General features: G+C 41.4%; 1 protein-coding gene across 1 annotated transcript in view; it reads right to left on the bottom strand.

Annotated features, from left to right (window-relative positions):
- SGK1 (serum/glucocorticoid regulated kinase 1) overlaps nucleotides 1–21,830 on the bottom strand; it is a 169,039-nt gene that overhangs the window by 76,385 nt on the left and 70,824 nt on the right. Inside the window, exon 3 of the mRNA XM_011962122.1 lies at nucleotides 8,140–8,155. Coding sequence (XP_011817512.1) covers nucleotides 8,140–8,155 — 16 coding nt within the window. The remainder of the gene's footprint in view (nucleotides 1–8,139; nucleotides 8,156–21,830) is intronic.

Raw genomic sequence — 21,830 nt, 5'->3', positions numbered from 1 at the left:
TGGGCCACCATGCCTGGCTGTGGCATGTACGTCTTTTCTAAACTATCTGGAGCTATCTGAAGGACTAATGCAAGGTGCCTGTCACTCACTCAGGACAGAAAAGTGAAGGACATTACTGGAAAAGCTTTTAAGGCAGATATACAAGCTGAAGCTGATTGGGACAAAAGATTACACCTAAAGCCAAGAAAGAAAAGCATGTTGTCCTAAAGTGCCTTACATTTACTTACTCAATTTATGCTCACAACATCCCTATGAGGAAGGTATAATTGTCATCATCCTCATTTTACAATTGAGGAGACTGAAATAACTTGGGAAAAGTAAATGCAGTTAGCAAACTCAGGTTTTTAATCACTTCATCACATTGACTCCAAATATACACATACTAAAAGCAAAATGAACCAGATAACAACTAATACACATATAGTAAATGGGTAATAAATCTTATTTGAAAATTATATTTTACATTTATTTAACTCTAGGATTTATTACTGGCTTAATAACCTATTTGAAATAGAAGAGTCAACGGAATTCATTCCTTTTTTTTTTTTTTTTTGAGACGGAGTCTTGTTCTGTCACCCAGGCTGGAGTGCAGTGGCACAAACTCAGCTCACTGCAACCTCCACCTCCCAGGCTCAGGCAATTCTCCCTGCCTCAGCCTCCCGAGTAGCTGGGATTACAGGTGCCCACCACCATGCCCAGCTAATTTTTGTGTTTTTGTAGAGACAGGATTTTGCCATGTTGGCCAGGCTGCTCTCAAACTCCTGACCTCAGGTCATCCACCTGTCTCAGCCTCCCAAAATGCTGGGATTACTGGCAGAAGCCTCTGCACCTGGCCAGAATTCATTCTTGATAGTATTAGTATTCGCTTTCTTCTCAGATAGTACATAGTACTGTTTTAATTATTAATTCTTTGTGGGAAAATAAAGATGATAAAACAGGAAACCTTTCCACAAAGCTATGGTTAATATCAGTTACAAGTAAATCTTCATTTCTGGAACATTAAAAAAAGGTAAGGGGGCACAGAGAAGGCAAAAGGATATACTTCTTGAATAAACAAGCATTTCTATTGCTTATTATTTATAACTTAGATATCCCCAAACTGTAAACTCTGTAGAAGAAGGGACTCTGTCCTGAATTATTCAGAAGCCAATTGTTTGTGCCTTAGCATAATAGCATAGGAACATTGGCCATAGTAGTCGATCAGTAAAGACTTGTTAAGTGAGTGAATGATAAACATGTGTTTTACTTGTATATCAAGTTATTACTGGGCTCTGTGCAAAGGCAGAAGTGGATTCTATGTAAACAGATACAGGTGTTTGCTTATGATACCTTATTTTTAATGTACTCTAAGGTCCCCCATGGAGAATTTCAAATGCTGTTTATAAAAGGAAAGACAATTCAGGTATTGTAGTTGTTCTTGCTACAAATTACTGGGCCTGCAGAAGAGAGATACTAGGAAGGAAATTTACAGCAAGGCTTTGTCGCACATATATTGTTCTTGTTAGTCATCTTGACTTGGTCTGCAAACGTCCCTTTTCCCTTCCCGCTAAACTTAACAAGAATCAGCCTGTATCCTGGATTAAGTGGCAAAGGTATTTGAAATAAAAATAAAAAATTTTAAGAAATTAAAAAAGAATAAGCCTATAGCACCCAAGTGCATAAAGGAAAATGGATCTAAACAGTTTATTAAACAGCTGCTAAAGTCATCTCATCCTTGTTGCATTTACTCTATAATCACACAAACATGCCAGTTCCTTTTAGATTGGTCACATGTGCTTAGTGTCTTAAAGGAAATGAATGAATATATTTTCTGAACACTCATAGAAGTGAGCCATTTTTATACAAAATCAATTTTTGAGGGGAAAGGTAATAATTCCTGATTATCAAAAAAGTGGCCAAGGAAGAAAAGATCTGCCCCCATGGGCACCTTTTCCACCACCGACAGTTTCGGGTGAGTTCTTTCAGAAAATGCGCATGCATATACATGAATATATCTGCAATGAGTTCCTCTTTGTTTGCGTGTGTGCCCAGGTGCTCACATGTACATCTCTGGACTTTATTTTCTGTAGAGAATAGCCAGAATGAGGCCCTAGGGTCAGGAATGGAAAAATCAGGTAAAAAGAAAAGAAAACATCTTTTTTTTTTTCTTGAAAAGAAAACATCTTGTTTAGAATTTTTGGAATTTCTTTCTAAGTGTAATCTTTCTTTTATTAACACTTTGTTCTCAACTTAAAGCCACTAAAAAGCCTATATGCAGAAAATAAAATAAAATAAATCAGCTCAAGGCATAAGAATTTGATATATAGCTGGGTGATAATTAACAGGACTTGACCTTACAATAATTAGATTCTGAGAAAGACTGGAGGACAGCAGCTCAGAACACAACAGTTAATGTAACTCTCCTGGAGAAGAGTTAGGCTTTACCCCTTGATGCTAGGAAAAATCAGCCTCAAAGATTATTGAAGCAGATCTCACATGGCACCTCACATCTGTAATTCCAGCATTTTGGGAGGCTGCGGCAGTAGGATTACGTGAGCCCAAGAGTTTGAGACCAGTCGGGGCAACAGAGTCAGACCCCATTGTGTTAGTCAACTTTCACACTCTGTAAAGAACTGCCTGAGACTGGGTAATTTATAAAGGAAAGAGTTTTGATTGACTCACAGTTCATCACGGCTGGGGAGGCCTCAGGAAATTCACAATCATGTCAGGAGGCGAAGGGGAAGCAAGGTGCCTTCCTCACAAGGCAGCCGGAAGAAGTACCGAGAGAAGGCAGAACAGCCTCTTATAAAACCGTCAGCTCTGGTGAGAATGCACTCACTATCATGAAAAGGGCAGAGGGAAAACCACCCCCAAGATTCAGCTACCTCCACCTGGTCTCTCCTTGCCATGTGGGGATTATGGGGATTACGGGGATTACAATTCTGGATGAGATTAGGCTTTCTGTTCAGGTGGGGAACAAAAAGCCTAATCATATCACCCCTCTTTACAAATAAAATAAATTAGGCTGGGCGCGGTGGCTCATGCCTGTAATCCTAGCACTTTGGGAGGCCAAGGCGGGCGAGTCACTTGAGAGTCAAGAATTCCAGACCAGCCTGGCCAACAGGGTGAACCCCGTCTCTACTAAAAATACAAAAATTAGCTGGGCTTGGTGGCATGTGCCTGTAATCCCAGCTACTTGGGAGGCTAAGGCAGGAGAATCGCTTGAACCTGGGAGTCAGGGGCTGTAGTGAGCCAAGATCATACCACTGCACTCCAGCCTGGGGAACAGAGAAAGACTGACTCAAAAAAATGAAATGAAATGAAATGAAATAAATTAGCCAAGAGTGGTGGTACACACCTGTGGTCCCAGCTACTCAAGAGGTTAAGGTAGAAGGATTGCTTGAACTGGGGAGGTTGAGGCTGCAGTAAACTATGATTGCATTACTGCATGCCAGTCTCCATGACAAAGCGAGAATCTGTATTTAAAAAAAAAAAAAAAAACCAAAACCCCAAAAGATAACTTGGGACTGTGTAGTGGCTTACTACTACATTCCTCAATGATCCAAGCTACTCATTGAAAACCTGAAGTGGAAAATGCTTTGTCCACATATATTAAATAGTACATATATTTCTTTCTCCTCCCTGTAAAAAGAGAGTTAGCAATAATACTATTTGGTTAGAATATGCATGTGTGAAAGTAAAATGATATTCATAATAATTACACAGAACTAATTTTTTAAATGGCAATATTCAAGGCTGGCAAGGGTTCAGTAAAGTTGGTATTCTCATAGGTTGCTCATTGTATTTTAATTTTTAAAACATTGTCTGAAAGCTATCACAAAATATTTTAAGAGCTTTAAATGCTCAATATTTTTATCCCATTGTTTCACTTTAGGTAATTTATCTCAAATAAATAATTCATAAATCTATATGCACAAAGCCATCTTGACCTTATTTATAATTGCAAAACACTGGTACTTAATGCAGAAATGGTTGAATAAAGTATGGCATGTCCACTATTTACATGGTATCTATAAAATGTTTTTAATAGTATGGTGGGCCAGGTGTGGTGGCTCACACCTGTAATCCCAGCACTTTGGGAGGTCAAGGCAGGTGGATCACCTGAGGTCAGGAGTTGAAGATCAGCCTGGCCAACATGATGAAATCCTGTCTCTACTAAAAATACAAAAATTAGCCAGGCGTGGTGGTGGGAGCCTGTAATCCCAGCTACCCGGAAGTCTGAGGCAGGAGAATTGCTTGAACCCGGGAGGTGGAGGTTGCAGTGAGCCAAGATCTTGCCACTGCACTCCAGCCTGAGTGACAGAGTGAGACTTCGTCTCCAAAAAAAATAGTATGGAGAAATATTACCTATATTAAATTAAATAAAAGAAATCACAAGAGAGCCGGGCGCAGTGGCTTATGCCTGTAATCCCAGCACTTTGGGAGGCCGAGGCAGGCGGATCATGAGGTAGACAGTTCGGACCAGCCTGGCCAAGATGGTGAAACCCCGTCTCTAGTAAACTACAAAAATTAGCCAAGCATGGTGGCAAACGCCTATAATGCCAGCTATTCGGGAGGCTGAGGCAGGAGAATCGCTTGAACCCGGGAGGCAGAGGTTGCAGTGAGCCGAGATCTCACCACTGTACTCTACCCAGGGTGATAGAGCAAGACTCCGTCTTGAAAGGAAGGAAGGAAGGAAGGAAGAAAAGAAGGAAGGAAGGAAGGAAGGAAGGAAGGAAGGAAGGAAGGAAGGAAGGGGAAAAAAAGAAGGGAGGGAGGAAGGAAGGAAAGAGAGAAAGAGAGAGAAAGAAATCACAATAAAAAATGTATTTCAGGCTGGGTGCGGTGGCTAACACCTGTAATCAGCACTTTGGGAGGCCAATGTGGGCAGATAACTTGAGTCCAGGAGTTCGAGACCAACCTGGCCAACATGGTGAAAACCCATCTCTGCTAAAAATACAAAAATTAGCTGTGTATGGTTGCAGGGGCCGGTAATCCCAGCTACTTGGGAGAATGAGGCAGGGAAAATTACTTGAACCCAGGAGGCGGAGGTTGCAGTAAGCCGAGATTGTGCCACTGCACTCCAGCCTGGGCGACAGAGTGAGACTCCACCTCAAAAAACAAACAAACAAAAAAACCGTATTTCATCTGCGTATAGAACAGATAAGTCAATGGATGAAACAATGTTTATTGTGTTCATGTAGTGGGAGTATGGATGCTCTTGTTTTCTATTTCTTCAATTTTTAACAATATTTTAATATTATGTTCATAATTTAAAATTTAGCATCTATATCTCTAAGTTTACATACTTCAAGTTTTCATTTGTTAACCCCCATCTCTATACTTTAGTATAAAAAGAATAGCTTTGTGAGTGTTTAGGAAATGGAGTAGAGAGATGAGTTTCATGATTAGAAAAGGTCCTATTACTATTAAAAAAGAAAGATACACATTTGAGGGCACAATCTCGTACTTCTTTCAGTGTAAAACTATTGATGAACTTCAATTCATTTGTATCCCACTTATAATCTTCAATTCTAATGTGGTGTTCTGGTAGAGCTTCTCTGGACTTTTGCAAAAATAAAGTTCTCTCATACTAGTTCAAAAGATGGTTCATGTTGTGTCATTGGGTAAAGAGGAACAGGTAGTGTCAAAGTTCCCTTCTGAGGATTCTCCTTTAGGTCCCATGAGCGTCAATCATTATTTCAATTGACTAGTTTCCCCACTGACTTTCTCCCAAAGTAAATGAAAATCCGCATGCTAGGGCAGCACTATGTTGAATTTCTCAAAGACCAATACTGAATATGCCAGACACGGTTATCTTCGGCTACCATTTTGAAGACCTGAACCCTCATAGAGGTATTAATGAACTCGAAATTGCATACTTGCATATGTTGTAATCATTTTCACCCTGCTTTCCAAAAAGAAAAAGAAGAAAAAAGCAATAAATGTGGGATTTAAATATAATTCATGCAGAAATAGGCCAAAACATTCCTAAAGACTCTAAATTCGTTCCTAATCACACTGATGCCAGACTAAATTGGCATGGTTGTTCTACTAGATTCTGATTCTTTCTTTTTTTTTTTTTTTGGCCAGAAATTTGCTGGAAAAACACAGAACTGGAAAATCCATCCAATATTAAACAGAGGAAAAATATTAGAAAAAATATTAAATAGAGAAACAAAAACCTATTTTAGTTGTAGTTATAAATTTCTATAAATTCATCTTTGAATTTAGAGAAATATATCAGTGTCATAGTAAAATAACCTTTATTCTTTATAGACACCCTTTTCTGAAACCAAGCAGTTGCAGTTGCACTAAAAACAAGTCCAAATTTAAGCAAAAAAAAAAAAAAATTATTGTTTTAGTAATAGAACATTTTACAAAAACAATGTATTTCTGGCCAAGAGTGGTGGCTCACGCCTGTGATCCCATCACTCTGGGAGGCCAAGGCAGGCAGATCACCTGAGGTTCAAGATTAGCCTGGCCAACATGGTGAAACCCCATCTCTACTAAAAACACAAAAAATGAGCCAGGTGTGGTGGTGTGTGGCTGTAATCCCAACCACTCAGGAGGCTGAGGCAGGAGAATCATTTGAACCCGGGAGACAGAGGCTGCAGTGAGCTGAGATCGTGCCACTGCACTCCAGCCTGGGCAACAGAGCAAGTCTCTATCTCAAGAAAGGTAAAATAAAATAAAATACAAATAAAAAACCAATACATTTCTAGCTTGTAACTAGAAGAAGAGACAAAAGACCAACTTAATAAGTGTAATGAGAGTATGATGTGAAGGAGCTGTTAGGTGATCTCAAATTAATGGTACTCAGAAATGTGAACTTCTGGAATTCACGTTTAAAGACTAATTGGAGGGCCGGGTGTGGTGGCTCATGCCTGTAATCCCAGTATTTAGGAGGCCGGGGCGGGTGGATCACCTGAGGTCAAGAGTTTGAGACCAGTCTGGCCAACATGGTGAAACCCCATCTACACTAAAAATACAAAATTAGCCCAGCGTGGTGATGCATGCCTGTAACCTCAGCTACTCAGGAGGCTGAGGCCGAAGAACCACTTGAACTCGGGAGGTGGAGGTTGCAGTGAGTCCAGATCATGCCATTGTACTCCATTCTGGGCAACAAGAGTGAAACTCCATCTTATAAATAAATAATAAAGACTAATTGGAAAACTGGGAAATTATTTAGAAGACAACTCCAAGGATGGCAAAATGAGTCAAGTACTGGAAAAAAAGACCAATGAGGAGAGGTAAAGAAGACGTAATTAATTTTCTTAAAGAGAAGGCCAAATGACAATTGAATACATTCTATGAATTAATAGAGAGCTTTATATACAGAGAGGGTTGTTTATCATTGCTGAGTATTAAACAAGGGAAACAGGTTTGGTATGTAGCGTAAAGGCTTTGCTTGACACACTAAAGCTAACTAAATGTCAAAATAACATGCAGGTGGAGGTTTGGGCAGTCTTTTCTAAAGCCATGGATAGTAAGATAGCAGCTTCTTTGTATGGCTCTGACTGAAGGTGAGAGATGTGCTATATAAACTTTGACGTCGCTTCCAGGGCTAAGATTCAGGTCCTTGGGGAATATCTTCCTGAATTCAGGGAGTTAATGCCAACTCTGAAATCAAATTAGTGGAACATAGTAAAGAAAGTGGGGGGAGGAAGCAACTAGAATCAAGATAAAAATGTAACTTCAAACCCTGTTTAGAAAAAAATAATGAGATTACTTTAAAATAATAAAATCTATTATTAAAAATTTAGAGAAGTTTTGACAAGTAGGGAGTGGAAAAATAGATATTTTATTTTATTTATTTATTTATTTATTTTTGAGACAGAATTTCCCTCTTGTTGCCCAGGCTGCAGTGCAATGGCAGGATCTCGGCTCACTGCAACCTCTGCCTCCTGGGTTCAAGTGATTCTCCTGCCTCAACCTCCCGAGTAGCTGGGACTACAGGCGTGCACCACTACGCCTGGCTAATTTTTTTTTTGTATTTTTAGTAGAGAAGGAGTTTCACCATTTTGGCCAGGCTGGTCTCAAAATCCTGACCTCAGGTGATCTGCCCTCCTCGGTCTCCCAAAGTTCTGGGATTATAGGTGTGAGCCACCGCACCGGGCCATAAATATTTTAGATAAAGAACAAGATCAAGCATTAAACTGTGAACAAGGTATTTCTAATTAACTAATTTTATTTTTCAAACACAGCCTTAGGAAACATGACTCCAACACATGGAGAGTTTAGGTCAGCCCTGATTTTGAGGCCACAGGCTCCACTGTTAGCCCATGTAGGTGAGGTCCCTTGGTTGGTATTGTTTGATGATTCTATTAGTTCTTGACTTTTCTGTATACATTTTAATGTACAGTAAAGGGATTGTAGTATTGGCAGGTTTGTCCCAAAATAGACTGTGAGTCAGTTATAAAGGAGGGGGATTCCAGGAACTAGAATTTAAGAGTGAGGAAGTTGAAGGCAAATTTACATATGACTCAGTACTAACACATTTTACATAATATTGGGTACTTTCTCTTCCTGTAATTGCTTCTATGCTTCATTTGTTGTTTTCATCAATAGCCCTAAATAAGTGGTTTTAAAAAAACATTAAGGGAGACTGGTAGATCACGCCTGTAATTCTAGCACTTTTGGGAAGCTGAGGTGGGCAAATTGCTTGAGCCCAGGAGTTCAAGACCAGCCTGGGCAAGATGGCGAAACAATGTCTCTACAAAATATACGAATATTAGCTGGGAGTGATGACATGTGCCTATAGCCCCAGCTACTCAGGAGGCTGAGATGGGAGGATCACCTGAGTTTGTGAGGTTGAGGCTGCCAAAGAACCACAGTCGCTCCACTGAACTCCAGCCTGGATGACAGACTGAGACTCTGTCTCAAAAATAAATAAATAAATAATGAATTTTAAACACACACACACACCCATTAAGGAATGACTGCTTTGGGGTGTCTTGCCAGCAATTCAAATATCTAAAATAGCCTTATTCTAAGTGTTTGGACGAACGTAGGCAAGATGGTGCACTTCCGGGTTCTTCATCCCCCCCTCCCAACTTTTCCCGCGCGCGCAAAAATGCAGCCGGGGCCTAGGGAGGGTGCAGACCAACCGGGCATGCGCCAGGTGATGTCAATCCGAAGAGACCAAGATTTACCTGGTCGCACCTGCGGAACGCCCCCCGACACGCCCGTGCCCCGCCTATTGCCCTCCCACTCCTAGAAAAGCCGCTCTCGGCCAGTGAGCCACGCGGCCTTCTCACAGCCCCACTCCTGTCGGGATGTCAGGACTGTGGGAACTCCGTCGGAGAGCCCCACTGGGGGACTCTGCCGGCCTCCTTTGCCGGAGGCCGACAGACTTCTCCCTACCCACCTTCTTTCCCTGAAGCTAGGTGACCAAAATAAACTTGCAGTTTTGCTCCTACACTTGCCTACCCGCTGGTTCTTTTGTGCCCGCTCGGCTGGTCTTAGAAAAACAAATCACTAAGCGTTGAATGTTAAGTCTTTTTCTTTAGACAGACTAATTGCAGAATGAAATGGTTTGCTACCTGTTGAGCTCCAATTCTCCCCTTCTCAAAAAATCAGGAGGCTATGAACTCGCAAGTGCTAATAGGATTCAGGTAGAAGCCATCACTGCTATTTTAAATTTTCCTACAGCTCCCACCAACATTACATCCAAACATCGAAACATCCACAACAATCATCCCCAAGGCTACTGCTGTGTGATTCATAAACGAACACATTGTTGGGTGAATACATTCCACTTTTGAAATTAAATTTATTTTATTTTTATTTTTTGGTGGGGGAAGGGGGTCTCACTCTGTCACCCAGTTTGGAATTCAGGGAGACAATCTCAGCTCACTGCAACCTCCGCCTCTGGGGTTCCTCCTACCTCAGCCTCCTACCTCAGCCTCCCAAACAGCTAGGACTACTGGCGCAAGCCACCATGCCTGGCTAATTTTTTTGTATTTTTGGTAGAGACAGGATTTCATCATGTTGCCCAGGCTGGTCTCAAACTCCTGAGCCCGGATGATCTACCCACTCTGGCCTCCCAAAGTGCTAAGATTACAGTCATGAGCCACTGTGCCTGGCCTGAAATTAATTTTCACTGTTTTATTTTCATAAAATAAGGCTGCATGCAGTGCCTCATGCCTGTAATCCCAGGACTTTGGGAGGCCAAGGCAGGCAGATCACTTGAGGTCAGGAGTTCAAGACCAGCCTGGCCAACATGGTGAAACCCCATCTCTATGAAAAATACAAAAAATTAGCCAGGCATGGTGACAGGCACCTGTGATCCCAGCTACTCAGGAGGCTGAGGCAGGAGAATTACTTGAACCCGGGAAGGCAGAGGTTGCAGTGAGCTGAGATCGTGCCACTGCACTCCAGGCTGAGTGACAGTGAGACTCCGTCTCAAAAATAAATAAACAAATAAATAATATTTTGATAAAATAAACTCAATTTCAGTTACATGCAGTTTTTTAGGAAAGTGTTTTTCTTTTGTAGCTTTGTTTTTTCCATCCTATTGCATAGTCTGACTTGACCGAAATAGCTTTCCACCAAAATACTCTCTTCTCTCAAGCAATAGTATACTGAAGAGAACGAGTAAGTTATTTATTTGCAAGCCCATAGTATTTAAATTAGAATAAACCTGTCCTTGAGAATAACATACTTTAAATAATTCATATGAGCCACAAAATTTTGTACCAGAAAAAGTGTGTAAAAAAAATCTTATTCCCCAATACTATGATTCCCTCAGTTTGTATGACTTAAAAATTCTTTTTTTAGAGTATAATTGTTCCAGAGTTCAGAAATTTTGAAGAGATTATCTATATCTCTGGAAAAGGATTGACTTCCAGCTGGAACTTCCAGCTGGAAAGATAATCTTTTCTTCCATTTTCCCACCTTTTGCATCAGAAAAGTAAACAATCGATTTCCTGCCTAAATACACCTGGATTATTTCTCAAGAGAGCAAGAAATAGGTTGATTTATGCATTAGAAAAGTGACCATAAGGTTGTGGAGAATCATTGACTTTAGATGTAGGAAGGATCTTGGAAATCTAGTTTAACTCCCTCATAAATGACGAGGATTAGATATAAAAACTGCGTTTGAGAGGCCTATTAGTATCTGGAATGAGGTAAGTCCCTTTTCAGCATTAATTACAGTAACTGCTATATAAAGAATGGGGATTCTGCCAACTGCTCTCCACATGGCAGAAATCCAGGACAGACTTGAAATCAAAGAAGTAGGGGCTAAAGTCTAATGAACTGACATAAAACTCTTTTTTTAATTGAAACTAAAGAATATTAATTCTCTCACATGATTCCCAAAGTCAGTCTGGTTTTTTTTTTTTTTTAATTCTCTCAAAACTTTCATGCATCAAAAGATGGTCCTGACATACAAGCATGGAAATAATTAGAGCTTTTAATTAGTACAACTGGGAAATAAGGCATACCAGCTTTAATAAGGGTCTCTAATGTGGAACACATTAAAGTAAAAACATTTTTTTTCTAATATCAAAGTTCATTCTACTAACTAACAGAAAATGAGTTACTCTGCAAAATGGAGAGTATAATCGGATTCAGAACAAGTTCAATGTCTTAAGAAAGGAGACGGAGATGCCATGAACCTGGGATTTAGATCGTTTCAGACGTCCACCAATCTATTTCTTAGAACACACTATCCGTATGGTAGGGTTTAACTATTAAACTGTAAATATTCTAAAATACTTCATAATGCCTATTTTGTGGATCAGAATTGAAGATGAAAATGGTCAAATATATTAGAAGCATGCTAAACAGCATTTCAGGACAGTCTAACAGCTGAACGCATACTTGGCAAGAAGAGAGCTGCTGTCACGTTACCTCAGACCAACAGTAGCAAGCACATCTGGAATCCTAATGATCCCAGGAGCTTTTGGGCATTTGAAGGACAGCCATCTGGTGCAAAGGAAGTCTGGACAAAGTGTCCCACCCAACAGAAAGCACCTCATTGTGCTGCTATGAAAAGCAGCTGGTCCCACTTCCCTCTGATAATACACCAGCTTCTCAACCAGTGAGTGATCAAGAGAAATCCACTATGTGCACAAAATGCTCACTAGCTGACCTGGATCTAAAACCATGACAACCTGGCAGGTAAGATGCAGTCAGAGATATATTTGTGAAATAATTCCCTTTTTGAAAGGGTATCAGCAAATTCTGCTACCTCTGTCTAACCTTTCAGCAACTGATGTTAATAATATCAGCCTATGGGCTCTTCCAGGCCGCAATTCTTTATCTGTAAAATTAAGAGATTGGGCTACACGTATTTTATGGCCCTTTTTAGTTCTAACATCCCATCAGCTTGTGATTTTACAGAAAATACTGTAGCACCAAACAAATGGACTACCAAAGAACAAGGGATAACAGCAGACATTTGAAGGTGGCCCCTGCGTGTTGCTTGATGGCATTGGATCATTGAGGGGAGAAGGCTGCACTCAAAGATGACCTTTCAAATGATTGTAAATGTGTTTTATCATCTTGTGAGCAAATTAAGCCAGTGTCATCTTTGCTCTAAGCTATCTGCAAATTATGCACAGCTTGTTGGGACTGCCCCACATTAAACACACTGCAGGGATCTCAAGTAGATGAAGGGTAGACATGCAGCTTCAGCAGACCATGATGGTGAGGCAGTGGATAAGAGAAATAATTGAAGGTCATGAGAGGGAGGAGAGCATGATAGGGATGGGAAGCGAGGACACCAGGGGACAGAAAGCCCTAGTCAAGAGGAACTGCAAGTTGGGTGCGGTGACTCACGCCTGTAATCCCAGCACATTGGGAGGCCATGGTGTGCGGATCACTTGAAGCCAGGAGTTCAAGACCAACCTGGCCAACATGGTGAAACCCTGTCTTTACTAAAAATACAAAAATTAGACAGGCATGGTGGCCAGCGCCTACAGTCCCAGCTACAGGGGGGACTAGGGCAGGAGAACCTCCCAGCTTGAACCTGGGAGGCAGAGATTGCAGTGAGCTGAGATCGCGCCACTGCACTCCAGCCTGGGTGATAGAGTGAGACTCCGTCTCAAAATAAAAAAAAAAAGAAAAGAAAAAGAGGGAACTGGAGAGTTTAAATACCTACAGGAGGAGGAATTTAGGATAATCGTAAGATCCAATAAATAACCATGTCGGTAGATTTATAGAAGAATGGAGCTAGAGATGTATAGTGAAAGAGTCTAATAACTATAATATAGGGAAAGGCATTTTGGCCAGTTAAATACAGTTTGAATCCTGGCTCTGCCTCTGAATATCCTGTATATTCCTGGACTTGGTAAATAATGTATTTTCCTCATCAGCAAATTGAAAATAATGCTATCTCTTACATATCGTAGTTGTGGAAAGTACATGAGATAATACATGTCAAGTGCTGAAGATACTTATTGGTGCACAGTAGACATTCAAAAATGATGTATTAGTTGCCATTATTCCTAGTACTGTTATTCTTGTTAGCTGAATCATGAGAATGAATACTGAAATTCCCCAGAATGGTTGTTTGTGAACAAGTAGAGAGAAAAACAATTACATCAGGAGATTAAAGGAAGATTAAAGAGGTTAGTAGATGATGACAGTGAGGGCAGAGGAAGGGTGGGTGTGGTTGAGCAAAGTTGGCGAAGTTCTTGAAAGTCAAGTTAGTGCCCGCTGAACTCTCAACTCTGAGCCAGACAAGACTGGAGAAGAAGCCGTTTCTGCTTGAGGGCATCAGAAAAAATGTTTCATCTTTAGTAGAAAATCAAATCTCAATTAAGGCAGCACTTTCCTGAAGATGTTTCTTTTTTCTTATTTTGAGACAGGGTCCAGTTCTGTCACCCAGGCTGGAGTGCAGTGGTATGATCTTGGCTCACTGCAGTCTCAGCCTCCCTGGCTCAAGCGATTCGACCACCTAAGCCTCCTGAGTAGCTGGGACTACAGGCATCCACTACCGCATCTGGCTATTTTTTATATTTTCTGCAGAGATAGGGTTTCACCATGTTACCCAGGCTTCTCTTGAACTCCTGGACTCAAGTAATCTGCTGCTCTGGACTCCCAAAGTGCTGGGATTGCAGGTGTGAGTCAATGGACCCAGCCTCTGAAGACAGTTTTTTTCTTTTTAGAGATAGAGTCTTGGCTTTGTTTTCCAGCCTGGTCTCAAACTCTTGGCTTCAGGCGATCCTCCCACCTCAGCCTCCCAAAGTGCTGGGATTACAGGCATGAACCACTCTGCCCAGCCCAAAGATGCTTTTGGTCCGATCTATCTGAGGAATGCTGAGCCTCTCCCTCCTGGGGAATTTGTAGAGTGCACACACAAATGCAGGCTCTATGAAGTCTATCTTCCTAGATTGAAAGCACATGTAGCCAACAAACTCGTTTTATTATGTGAAGTCACAATCCTGTGTCACAAGATGGGAGGGCAGAAGGAGGATTTTGAGGAAAGCTTAATGACTGAATGGTGTTTACTGTCAATAGTCCCAGAGGAAAGGGAGAGAAGGGGATTTGATGGTGTGGCTAAGTGAGAAACAGGATAGGCCAGAGACAAGTGGATTAAAACTCATGAAGGGATTGAGCAAGTGGAAGCAATGGCCAGTGTGCTGGTGCTCACGAACCGCAGACGGAAGAAAGGGAGCAAGTAGGAATTTTGAAATTAGGAATAAGGCTAGGCGCAGCGGTACACACCTGTAATCCCAGCACTTTGGGAGGCCACGGCGTGTGGATCATTTGAGGTCAGGAGTTCGAGACCAGCCTGGCCAACATGATGAAAACCTGTCTCTACTAAAAACACAAAAATTAGCCGGGTGTGGTGGTAGGCTCCTGTAGTCCCAGCTACTCGGGGGGCTGAGGCAGGAAAATCGCTTGAACCTGGGAGGCGGAGGTTGCAGTGAGCTGAGATTGCGCCATTGCACTCCAGCTTGGGCAACAGAGCAAGACTCCGTCTCAAAAAAAAACCAAAAAACAAAAAATTAGGAATAAGAGTGAGGGAAATAGGCAACTTGGGCCAGTAGCAGAGCTGTTTTGAACATGTGAAATTTACCCACTGTTGCTTTATAGTCCTTCAGACATTTAGAATTTTAAATTTTTAAAATTAAAATTAAAATTTTTTTTAGAGATGTGGTCTTGCTGTGTTGCCCAGGCTGGTCTGGGTTCAACTCCTGGCCTCAAACAATCCTCCCTCCGTGGCTTCCCTAAGTGTTGGGATTACAGGCATGAGCCACTGTGCCCATCCTAGAATTTTTAAAATTTTCAAAACAGTAATCTGTCCTTAAGTGTGAACTAGATTGTACTGACAATCTGAAGAGATATTTTAACTAATGGTTAACAAACAAACAAAACACCCAAAACACATCTTAGAATGATTCTCATGTCTTCCAAATAAAAATACTTTAAACTGTTGTCAATACTTTTACCTATTTAGCTTATGCCTTTGGTTATAGAAAATATAGAATCAATGATAATGAATTAATTAGAAAATAAAAACTATATTCCATCTTTAATATACTAATGGTTCAGTTTTATTTCTAAATTGTCTGAGATGGAAGCATATTAAACATAAATGGTGAAAGTATAACAGGGAGAATTCATTATGTCCTGTGGAAACATTTTTCATTGTAAATTCCAGTTGTATTTATTTATTTATTTTTAGATGGAGTTTCCTTCTCATTGCCCGGGCTGGAGTGCAATGGCGCGATCTTGGTTCACCACAATCTCTGCCTACCGGGTTCAAGAGATTCTCCTGCCTCAACCTCGCAAGTAGCTGGGATTACAGGCATGTGCCAACATGCTCAGCTAAGTTTGTATTTTCAGTAGAGACGGGGTTTCTCCATGTTGGTCAGGCTGGTCTCAAACTCCTGACCAAGGAGATCTACCTGCCTTGGCCTCCCAAAGTGCTGGGATTTCAGGCATGAGCCACTGAGCCTGGCCATAACTTGTAGTTTTAAAGTATCATCCTTGATGAAATTAAATTGTTACCAATTTTCCAACCCGCATATTCATTAACTCTGCACTAATGAATTGTAAGCCTGACTTATTCCCAGAAAGCTCTAGATGTTGCTCATCAATCTATGGATAATTGTTGTTTACAGTTTTTAAGCTCCATTGCATTTTTATCTGTGTAGATGCAGAATTAAGTCTTGATGAGATTAAAGTTGAAAAATAATAAAATCGAAGTTCAGAAAATTCTAAACAATAGTTTTATTTATTTATTTTAATAATATTTATTTATTTATTTATTTTTAAAATTATACTTCAAGTTCTGGGATACATGTGCAGAACACACAGTTTTGTTACACAGGCATACATGTGCCATGGTGGTTTGCTGCTCCCATCAACCCATCATCTACATTGGGTATTTCTCCTAATGCTATCCCTCCCACCCTACTCCCTGACAGGCCCTGGTGTGTGATGTTCCCCTCCCTGTGCCCATATGTTCTCATTGTTCAACTACAGTTTACATGTGGTGTTTGGTTTTCTGTTCCTGTGTTAGTTTGCAAGGATGATCATTTCCAGCTTCATCCACGTCCCTGCAAAGGACATGAATTCATTCTTTTTTATGGCTGCATAGTATTCCATGGTGTATATGTGCCACATTTTCTTTATCCAGTCTAACATTGATGGGCATTTGGGTTGGTTCCAAGTCTTTGCTATTGTGAGTAGTGGTGCAATAAACATATATGTGCATGTGTCTTTATAGTAGAATGATTTATCATCCTTTGGGTATAAAGGATTGGGAAAAGCATAGTATCTGGACTGGATAGCACCGTCCCTCACAGCACAGTCCCTCATGGCTTCCCTTGGCTATGGGAGAGAGTTCTCCAACCCCCTTGTGCTTCCCGGGTGAGGTGACGCCCCCCACCTGCTTCTGCTCACCCTCCGTGGGCTGCATCCACTGTCTAACCAGTCCCAGTGAGATGAACCGGGTGCCTCAGTTGGAAATGCAGAAATCACTCACCTTCTGCATTGGTCTCGCTGGGAGCTGCAGACCGGAACTATTCCTATTGGGCCATCTTGCCCGGGAATCTTATTTATTCTTTTGAGACGGAGTTTCACTCTTGTCGCCCAGGCTGGAGTGCAATGGTGCAATCATGGCTCACTGCAACCTCTGCCTCCCAGGTTCAAGTGATTCTCCTGCTTCAGCCTTCTGAGTGGCTGGGATTACAGGCACCCATCTCATGCCCAGCTAATTTTTGTATTTTTAGTAGAGACGGGGTTTCGCCATGTTGGCCAGGCTGGTCTTGAACTCCTGACCTCAGGTGATCCTCCTGCCTTGGCCTCACAAAGTGCTGGGATTACAGGCGTGAGCTACCACGCCCTGCCTTAAACGATAGTTTTAAAAACCTCTAGGACTTGTAGTTCGTTTTTTGTTTAGAGATGAGGTCTTGCTATGTCACCCATGCTGGTCTCCAACTCTTGTACTCAAGGGATCCTCTTGCCTCAGAATATCTGGGACTAAAGGTGTGAGGCACCATGCCAAGCCCTGTGGTTTATTTACATTGTAGGCTGTAATAGTTTAGCTTTCCAGGCAGTGACTGTGTCTTAGAATTAAAGATAAAGACACACTTGCTTGAGATGCCTTAGAGAGGGCTGCAGTTCAATGGGAGAAAATTCCAGAATTATTTTTCTGTGAGAATATTTCAGGTTACAGTCTGGATTAGACAAATACTATCTTTAAGGTTTTATCAACAATAGATATTCAGGTGAAATAAAACCTTCAGAATCAGGGGTAAGAATATAAAAGTTTTGTCCTGGAGAAGGGCAAACTTGAAGATTTTGACTTCACTTTTCCTGCAGTAGCTAAAGAAATATGAAAATGGGCTGGGAATGGTGGCTCATGCCTGTTATCTCAGTGCTTTGGGAGGCCAAAGTGGGTGGATTATTGAGCCCAGGAGTTTGGGACCAGCCTGGGCAACACAGTGTAGACCTTGTCTCTACAAAAAATATTTTAAAATGGCCGGGACTAAGTGGCTCATGTCTATAATCCCAGAACTTTGGGAGGTCGAGGCAAGTGGATAGCTTGAGCCCAGGAGTTCCAGACCAGCCCAGGCAACATAGTGAGACCTCATCTATACCAAAAAAAAAAAAAAAAGAAAGTAAAAGAAATACAAAAACAAGTCATAACAACTAAACATAGAAATAAGTACCTTGACTTGTTCTCACTTGTTCTACAAGTGACCCTGGTACCTAATGATGTACTTGCTTTGCAATCTCTGCTTCTTTTTTTACTTCTTTTTGCTGAACAAAAATATTTAATGAACAGGCTTGGATTAATAAGTTTGGTGATGGTGTCCAATGTACACAAATGACCACGTAAAGGGTAGTAGTAGATTGGACACCTTATACATAGTTCAGAATTATCATGATTTTCATGGTGGAGGCTTGTTTCATTTTTTAAATTAATTAATTTATTTTTTTTTGAGACAGAGTTTCACTCTTGTTGCCCAGGCTGGAGTGCAATGGCGCTATCTCAGCTCACTGCAACCTCTGCCTCCCAGGTTCAAGTGATTATTCTCCTGCCTCAGCCTCCCAAGTAGCTTGGATTACAGGCATCTGCCACCATGCCCGGCTAATTTTTGTATTTTCTTTTAGTAGAGACAGGGTTTCACCATGTTGTTCAGGCTGGTCTCAAACTCCTGACCTCAGGTCATCTGCCCGCCCGAAGTGCTGGGATTACAGGCGTGAGCGACCACACCTGGCCCTTGTTTGATTTCTTTTAGGCTTGGGAAAAAAGGGTGAAGATGGGGGAGGACAGAAGCAGAGATAAACAAAGTAAATGTTCATACATTCACTTACTTGAACCTCTCAGCAACCCTGTTAAGTTTGTATTTATTTATTTATTTATTTATTTATTTATTTATTTATTTATTTATTGAGACAGAGTGGCTGGAGTGCATCTTGGCTCACTGCAAACTCCACCTACTGGGTTCAAGCAATTCTCTTGCCTCAGCCTCCTGATTAGCTGGGATTACAGGCGTCCGCCACCACACCCGGCTCATTTTTGTATTTTCAGTAGAGACAGGGTTTCACCATGTTGGCTAGGCTGATCTCGAAATCCTGACCTCAGGTGACCCACTCACCTCCACCTCCCAAAGTGCTGGGATAACAGGCGTGAGCCACGGCGCCCGGCCAAATTTGTATTATGATTCATTTTATAAATGGGAAACTTAAAGACACAGCTGGCAAATGTCAAAGCTGGACTTTGAACTAAGATCTAACACCAAAACCATGCTTGATGGATAGTAGGGCCAGTGGTTTATTATTTTTTTTTTTATTAGGTAGTAGCAAGTAACATGCCCAGAGACATGATGGGCTGACAAAGTATTGAGGGGTCTTGTTCTTACTGTTCCGTCCATGCCCCAGTGCTCAACTTCCCCTAACACATTCCTTGTCCCCGCCCCATTCCACCCCCAATAAAGTCACCCAAGACAGGGTAAACTGTTAACTCTCTTCAGAATACTTTGGTAAAGTTGAGGAAGGGGAAGGAAACAAAGTCTTCCAGAGCAGAGGGGGAAAATCCCTCTTTTGATGAAACATCCTGTGTAGAAACTGTGAAGCCTGAATTTCCCCAGGATGAGGTTAGAGCAGCAGGCTGCTGCTTGTCACATTGCCTCAGTTCAAAGTCACACCTGCTGGGGCCTCCCGTAAAATTTACCTATATATGGCCCCCCGTAAAGCCACAAACACAGAACTCAAGATGGCATTCACCACTTCTGAGATGCTGAACAGGAAGGAATGGCACTGTTTTTACAAATTAAGTGCACATTATATGTCACAAGGAGGAAGTGAACCCTATGAGCTTGAACTTGCACATCCTCTCAACACTGAAAGATTAATTTTGGTGGCTGAGGTTAATAATATGGTTATTCGTGTTTGGATATGAATGTAACTTGACTGATTGGGAAAGCAGGTGCTAGACTGATGCACCATGCCTGAGACCCATGAGTCATTGTCACTAATTTATACACTGGCCTTGCCATGAAAATGGAAGCCGGCGCCAACTCTATGTCATACAATTTATGCCATTCACTAAAATTATAGATAATTTCAGCCTGTGCATTTGCAAAACAGTCTATGCCATTTTTGCTTTAAACATCTTTTGTACTTGGTCTCTCTGACTTGTCTAAATAAATATTATCATTCATAATAACCATTACCAATCCATTATGCAATATCATGAAAATATATACAGCTTTTAGACTTAATCCATGAAATAAAGCCTATGACCTCTGCTTGCATCTTTGATAAACGGCCAAGTTCTCACAGCTGTTATGATTTCAATTACGAAGAAAATTGGAACTTTTGCATTCTTCAGTGGCTAAAAATCACTCAGAAAAAAACACTTGTTCACATAAGCTATTTTTTTCCCTCGTGTGTACCGTGAGCCTTGGGTCTGATTAGTGTAGTTGATTAGAGCAATGTGCCAAAAGGCAAAGGGCCCTTGTTAAAGCCCAAGGAAGGTCAGTTAGATTAACTTCCCAAGTCTACTGAAAATCTGTTCTATTAGTAGTCTTCAGCCAAATTAGGCAAGGGAGTACAAACAGATCAGTACAAATCGAGTCTTTAATGCTAGCAAAATGTAGCTCAAACCACAGTTAACACTGATACAAGGTCAATAATGTCATCTTCCCATACAAAGACAGATGATACACATTCAGAAGCATCTTAGAAACATCTGCTCTCCTCTGCCTTTTTTTTTTTTTTTTTGATACGGAGTCTCTCTCTCTCTGTCGCCCAGGCTGGAGTGCAGTGGCGCGATCTCTGCTCACCGCAAGCTCTGCCTCCCAGGTTCACGCCATTCTCCTGCGTCAGCCTCCCAAGTAGCTGGGACTACAGGTGCCCGCCACCATGACCAGCCAAATTTTTTGTATTTTTAGTACAGAAAGGGTTTCACCATGTTAGCCAGAATAGTCTCGATCTTCTGACCTCATGATCCACCTGCCTTGGCCTCCCAAAGTGCTGAGATTACAGGCGTGAGCCACTGTGCCCAGCCGAAACCACAGCATATTATCATGAGTGTTTTCAGAGAATTTCAAGGTATGCTTAGGTATGGCTGACTGTCCAGGTTAATGATTGTAAGCTCCTTCTTTTCCAGATGGGGACAAATAACACCATTTAAATGTTTCTCTGAATGTCGTTATGTGTTCTGTAAACGGTCCTGTTGTCTGATCAATCAAAACCATGTTATATCTCACCCAATGCTTGTGGAGGTTGTGATCATCCCAATGATGACTTTATTCACAATAGTTACTGCTTCCTGGAGTCCTTCAAGGTGCCAGGCACTGCTCCCAGCACCTCCATCAGTGATCTGCCAATCCCCACAACAACTTTGCAAACTTACATGGGTTATCATTCCATTTCACAAATGAGAAGGAGGTTCTGAGAAGTTAAGGTCTCCCAAATAATACATCACATAATTCATAGAAGGACCAGCTGGGAGTTTTTCTTCACACTGTAAAGGTTTAGGATCAAACACTTAAAGGAACAGACTATTCTCAAGTTCTCTTAGAATTCGAGTTCTTCCACCATTTGGCCTCTCTCTGGCCCCCTTCTTGGTGTGGGACACTTCAGCATGCCCTTCAAGCCTCCCTGGCTGTGCTCACACTATTCTTTCTGTATAGAATTACCTTCTTCTCTCCTTCTGCCCAGGGGATCATAGCCACGTTTAAGACTCAGCTCTACCACATCGTCTAAGAAGCCATTACTGTCTCCCCCACCTACCCTACCCAGTACACCCTATAAAGTTGGCCATATTGTTATTTTGTCCTGATACTCACTACACAAAGATTTATTACAAAACCTATGACACTTCATTGTTTGCATTCTCTCTTTTTCTTTTTTCTTTTCTTTTTTTTTTTTTT

Source organism: Colobus angolensis, unplaced genomic scaffold (assembly GCF_000951035.1).
Source record: "Colobus angolensis palliatus isolate OR3802 unplaced genomic scaffold, Cang.pa_1.0 Scaffold58, whole genome shotgun sequence".
In the NCBI taxonomy this organism is placed as follows: Eukaryota; Metazoa; Chordata; class Mammalia; order Primates; family Cercopithecidae; genus Colobus; species Colobus angolensis.
This window is presented reverse-complemented; position numbering and strand designations above follow the sequence as displayed.